The sequence below is a fragment of the Morone saxatilis genome, unplaced genomic scaffold (assembly GCF_004916995.1).
Source record: "Morone saxatilis isolate NCDOM2014 unplaced genomic scaffold, NCSU_SB_2.0 Contig9, whole genome shotgun sequence".
NCBI classification, from domain to species: domain Eukaryota; kingdom Metazoa; phylum Chordata; class Actinopteri; family Moronidae; genus Morone; species Morone saxatilis.
Genome location: NW_023340268.1, coordinates 14,464,468 through 14,470,533, shown reverse-complemented (window position 1 = coordinate 14,470,533; position 6,066 = coordinate 14,464,468). Strand labels below are relative to the sequence as shown.

Here is a 6,066-nt window from a genome sequence, read left to right as displayed (position 1 = left end):
TAATGCTCACTGGGGTTAAAGGATCATGGCTAAAGTAATAAAATGAATAATTATTTGTAAGTTTTACTGCATGTCTTATTCTATAGTTACTTCTACTTTGAGAAACCAATCTCACCACAGGGTCCATTTTGAGGCTGTACAGTGTAGACTTGTTTCGGAGCATTCAATGGACCTATTTTTAATGAAATGGAAATGCTATATAAAATCTATAATTCCATGACAGCTGGGCAACCTTCATATGCTGATAAAGACCATGTGATATGTTTAAAAGCTCCAGACCAACTACTAAACGTGCCTTGTTGAGAGACTGTTTTCTCAAATGCAGTTTTCAGGAGTGTAATTTTAAACTCACTACCCTTTTTTTTCCTCTAGCAGTGGCATTATCTGTGAAATAATGTAATGTACAGTGGGGACACTACTTATTGTACACATAAATACATAATAAAAGTCTTAAAAGCAAGCACAACATTCTGAAGGAGACACAATAACTTATAACAGTTTGTAGCAAGAGCGATGTAGTTTTATTGGTCTTGAGTTAATTATGCTGAATGGGCAGCTAGAGGGACATTCTTTGTGCACGCTGTTTTACATGGTTTCCACAGAACAACTCAGTTGTAAATGTGAGAAATGAAAACTGTCAATTACCACATTAAAATGTCCATGTTGGAATCAATTTAAAAACAAAGAAGGAAAAAAAGAGATGTATTCCATAATTTAATCATTTGTATCCAGGAAACTAAAGGTCTACGGGTTAAAAATATTTTCTTAAAAATTAAAAAAAAAAAAAAAAAAGCTAACAAAAAGATTAAGATCACAGAGTTAGGTTTTGTTTGGTTGAGAGAAGAATAACGGTCAGAGGCACTGGTTCCAGAGGGGGGAGAAAGCTGCCCTCAACTACTGACATGAGCACATCATCCTTCTTTCCTTTGAGTAACAGAGAAGAGAGCTTGCTCGGGGGGGGCGGCAGCGCATAGACATACAGACATATAACACAGGCAGAAGGTATGGCCAGATCTCCACATTCAGAAGAAAACACTCCGTAAGCTCTAGAGGAGAGAGTCCTCCCCTTTGAAGAAACTGCAATTTGAGGTCCAACTCTTCAGTAATCATGTAGTGACTGGGTAAGAAGTTCAATGGCGCCCTCTCTCTGTTGAGCAGGGTGCTACAATTAAATATAATGAGTGACGGGATCCAACATAATGACGAGACAGGCATTAGGTAGATTAGATAGCATACGGCATTAGCTCAGACAGGACTCAAGTGGCACAGATGACAGATAAAGAGACAGAATATAAGATGTTTGTGACTGGAAGTGTCACAGTCCACATGTGCAATTTTTGAAGCCAACAGCAGCTCTGGCAGGTGTCTACCAAATACTGCGGATTCCACCCTCTGATCCTAAGTCAGTTTCTTTTTGGATCACATCTTCTGAATGGGATATGATACAGGTATGTGAGGAGGAGAAGGAGGGCTAATTTGCGCGTTCACAGGTCGTTCGGGTTGACAATAGTAAAGTCAGAGTCCTTGCTGTGGGTGGAGCCCTCATCTGGGCTAGAAGAGCCCGAGGTGGTGCCAGCCATCAAAGGGTCATGGAAGGTCCCAGCCGCACCCTCGGGCTCCATTCGCACCAAGCCGCGTCCTCGCCTGATCGGAGGGGTGCGCTCGGCTGTAGCCCTTCCTCCTGCTCCTCCTCCTCCTCCGTCGGCGGCCTGCAAGTCTCCGTCCTGGGACACGAGGATGTAGTCGTCCCAGTTCTTACCCTCGGAGCCGAGGGAAGATGCCACCTGCACATGAGACATGTGAGGGTCGTCAATGGGACACGTCTTTGATTCTGCCCTCTTATCTTAAATTATTTATCCTGTTTAATCTAGTGCAGTCTGAGTCAGTGGTAGAACAAGGTGTATACATAAACCAAGGCTGTATAACCACTGTCTGCTGCTTGTTTGGCCCTAAAGCTTAATGTATTCAAATGCAACAAAACTCAGGCTCCGGGGAACATGTGACTAAGTCTTTTCATTATACAGTTGCTGTATTATGCAGCATCATTCTGGGTTTGATTCATTCCTAATGGGACAGCTTTAGGGTCACATGGCCTAATCCTGCAAAGAATAAAACTCTGGCACAAACACGGCATCATTTTTGCACACAGGGTACAATTTGTTGGCATGGAAATGATCGGATTTAAAGACACCGGATACAGGATGAAAAGACCAAACAATTACACCAAACAACTGAAAACTAATCCCGTCTGAACTGAATGTTTTAGTTAATACCAATACAGGTGCTGCCGGTAGGGATCTTTAATTCCAGCAGCCTAAAAGAGGACTGATTAATTAACCTGTTGCTCAGGTGGGGTCATTGGCTGCTGCTCCTCCTCCTCCTCTTCTTTCTCATCCATGCTCACGCTCCCGTCCAGATCAGAGTCCCGGCTCCGCCCATTGCCTCCTTGCTGTTGGTGGTCACTGTGGTGAATGATGGCGCCCAGAGCAGATTCAGCAGCTGCTGTGGAGGTGTAGTGATCGTCAGCGATGGTGATCTCTTCGTTCTCCTCGGCCTCTAGCAGGCTTTGGTTGAAGCGCAGCGCCCCCTTGAGGATGTCTTTGATCTGGCAGGATTTGGAGCAACACATCAGTGTTACGGAAACAAACAAACAGAAGAAGCACGTGTAGAAACATATGAAGAACATTAATGTGCACTCAGCATGCATGCTCAGACTCACCTGTTTGAGTCCAGCGAGTGACACCAGGACCTCATCCTCTTTCTCCAGGTGTTCCTGGAGAATCACTTCCTGGATTTTACCTGTGGAGACATGATAAACAGTCACTCACTGAGCTACACAACAAGCCTCATACTTCCCTTATCAGCTGAATGAATAAATGCAATAAATTAGAACCACGTGCTATTTATTTTATGTAAGTGTTTAAAATGGTATGCATCTTGTGGTAATTAGAATTTCCACAATCGAGTAAAAAAAAGCATGTGCACTCATTTCTTGCTTAAAACAACAACAACAACAACAATGTGCTTGACAAACATGGATAAAAACACAATCAGACAAATTAATTGCAAAAACGTCTATGAAAAGACAAAATAAAATGATAACAGCGGTGAAATGCTCAGAAATGAAACAATGAATAAATAGCTTTGATTTGTGCTTAGTATTTGAGCTGACTGATGTTTTAGATGCTGAAAATGAATATGGAGATTTGACCATCTGTTGCTGCTGTACTCACAGATGTGATTGTTCATCATCTTGGCACAGTATTTGCTCATGGCCTCCAGGTCGTTAATCTGACCCTGCAGGAACGATACCTGGGCTTCCAGGTCCTCCTCCTGCTGATAACACACACATGAACACACACATGAACACACACATGAACACACACATGAACACACACATACACATACACATACATACACACACATACAGACGTCAGAAGGAGACAATGTAAGTGGAAGGGAATAAAAAGGAGCTTGGTAACAGAATGAAAAGGGCACCAAAAAGCCCATAAGGGAGGGATTAGGGTTGAAGTGTGAGACAAGATGAAAAAGTGAGACAAACAGAGTAAGACAGAGACAAAGGCATGTAGACAGCCCAAAAAAAAAAAAGAAAGAAAGAAAGGTTACAAGAACAGCAGGTCAAACATCTCACCATCTCTTTCTTGCCCATGGTCTTGCTGTGGGAACGAGAGCGAGTGATGTTGAAGAAAGACTCCTTCTTGGTGGCGGAGAGGGGTGGAGATGAAGTGCTGACATCACTTCCTCTGGAGGGGGGGAGAGGCGGGGAGGCGGTGGACTGACCCCGCCCACCAGTGAGGCTTTCTATGCTGGGAGAGGAGCTGACGGTCCTGGAGCTTTGGCCTGAGAAAGGAAGAGAAAGAGGGAGGGGCGGAGGTCAGAAGACAATCTTAAGCAGTACGATACGGTTGGAAAAGCACATAAGCTTCTGAGAATGGACGTTCATTGCTGACCTCGGAATCAATAATTTAAACTCAGCGTCCACCTACTAGCCTTTGCAGTCCTTCACTGGTGAAAATCACGAGATGCGGTTAAAAACTTGAAAAGAGTTAGTAAGAGGTCACAAAATACTGCTGTTTAGTAAGGTCAAAAGAAAAGGCAAAATGCTATAAATGTCTATATATCTAAAGAAATGGCTACATTATTATAATATCTAATATCTAAATTAAGGGGTAGAAAGGTACAACAAGAATATGAAGCCTTGAAGGTACAATTGGAATAATTATAGAATTTTAAATTAGAATTTAGAAACTGTTAAATATAAAAAAAGAAAGTATAAATTGATTTATTAAATTTGCATTTAATTTATACATTAATAAACAAATAAAGTTAAAAAGTTATTTCAATTTGCCACTTATTAACTATGTCCTTATTCTGTCTTTACATGATGAATTAAAAACAAAATTTTAAAATGGAATAGCAAAATTAATTGAACTTTTTCAACTTAGTTAATGTAAATCAATTCACTTACTGTCTGTGTCTGTCTATCCGTCAGACATTCTTTTGCGTCTCCTGCTTTTTGCATTTACATTTTCTGGTTTGTGATCGCTTTCTTTAATTTAAAGATGTGTAAGCAGCATGACACCTAAAAATGAAATGAGGTTCAACAGACAGAGCTGTAGCAGGAGCTTTTGATTGGCCAGCTGTTTTAGGAGTCAGACCAATCAGAGCTCCTGCTGCTGCCGCTCTGTGAATGGTGTTCATTAATGTATCATTAAAATGCAAATTTAATAAATCAATTTAGAATTGCTTTTTAAATTGATTAATTTATGAATTGATTATAATTAAAAACTGCAAATAGATTAGAATTATTCCAGGCTCCACAGAAAGAAGTACATTGCATATTTCTTTGCCCTTACAAACACAAGACACACAACAACAAAAATAGCAGCTGCTGTCACTAAGCAACAAAGCACACACACGTAACAACCTCTTGAGCACATGTTTAAAGCCTTGCTGACAGCAGATGCCACAACACATCCATGATGTTCATGCTGTTAGTTTAATTTCCACTGATGTGGCAAGTTGTAATCTCCCTCTGCTGGTCAACAAGTGCTATTACATGCTCTGGTAACATGTACCTAACTAGCAGCAGGAACAGATGACCAAGCAGTGAATGACAAACTTTGTGTGCAGATATTGCAATGTCAGTGACGCAAGCAAGGAAAAATGGGGGGGGGGGGGGGGCACACAAGCGGTTGCCATGGTAGCAGTTACCTTGTGTGTCAGTATGAATCTGGGTTGGGAGAGAGACCTGAGACACTCCACCTGAAACTACATCTAACACACAGGAGAGTCAAAGCTGATGCTGCCACACCCACACAAACTAGATAATCTGTACTGGTGTTAATCTGTACATGCAGCTAATTTGCCAGTTACACAACAGCCAAATGCACAAATTAATTGTTGGTATGGTGGTCTGTGGTGGAGCAAATCTGGATATTTGTGTGCGTCCCACCGCTTACCTTTGCTGAGGTGGACAGGCATGCTCTCGGACTTAAGCAGACGGTAATGCTGAGTCTGGGCGTGGCTCTGGGTCTGTGGTGGGGCGAGGCCTGACGGCGGTTCAGTCAGCGGGTGAGCGAGGGCGGGCGCAGGCGCTGAAGCGGGGGAGGTTGACGAGGAGGAGGAAGTGGAGGAGTGAACCTCGCTGTTGATTGGCGAGACGCCGCTGGAGCCGCTGGAAATGGCTGGAGCGATGAGCTTCCTGCCGAAGCTCAGCAGGCTGCTGGAGACCTTGTTGATGTTGAGGGGGGCTGTTTTTGTACTGGGACCAGAGCTAGAATGACAAAAGGTATGTTGAGGTGAATACGGACAAACCTATCAACAGAATAATAGCTGTGGTTTTGCACATTTTAGACTTTTATCTATGAATAGTGAATACCTTTTACTGCCAACATTTCTCCAACATTTTAAGTGTTTAGTGTTTCCTATTTTCCAAGCAGCCAGCAGTTTCCATTTTGTTTCTGTACAGAGTGAAGCTCAACTTACATGAATAGTTTTCATCAGAGTGACCGATTCAAAATTATAAGCAGGGACCATTATTGT

General features: G+C 42.4%; 1 protein-coding gene across 4 annotated transcripts in view; it reads right to left on the bottom strand.

The window, feature by feature from the left end:
• Window positions 1–502: 502 nt before the first annotated feature.
• Window positions 503–6,066, bottom strand: part of tbc1d5 (TBC1 domain family, member 5) — a 20,492-nt gene continuing 14,928 nt past the window's right edge. Inside the window, exons 17-23 of one of the 4 annotated variants that reach the window (XM_035681534.1) lie at window positions 5,484–5,797; window positions 5,236–5,298; window positions 3,653–3,861; window positions 3,234–3,336; window positions 2,720–2,799; window positions 2,339–2,605; window positions 503–1,784 (exon numbers count right to left, since the gene is read on the bottom strand). In XM_035681534.1, coding sequence (XP_035537427.1) covers window positions 1,485–1,784; window positions 2,339–2,605; window positions 2,720–2,799; window positions 3,234–3,336; window positions 3,653–3,861; window positions 5,236–5,298; window positions 5,484–5,797 — 1,336 coding nt within the window. In that variant the 3' untranslated portion in view covers window positions 503–1,484. The remainder of the gene's footprint in view (window positions 1,785–2,338; window positions 2,606–2,719; window positions 2,800–3,233; window positions 3,337–3,652; window positions 3,862–5,235; window positions 5,299–5,483; window positions 5,798–6,066) is intronic. The other 3 variants (XM_035681535.1, XM_035681536.1, XM_035681537.1) reach the window with 3 other exon arrangements.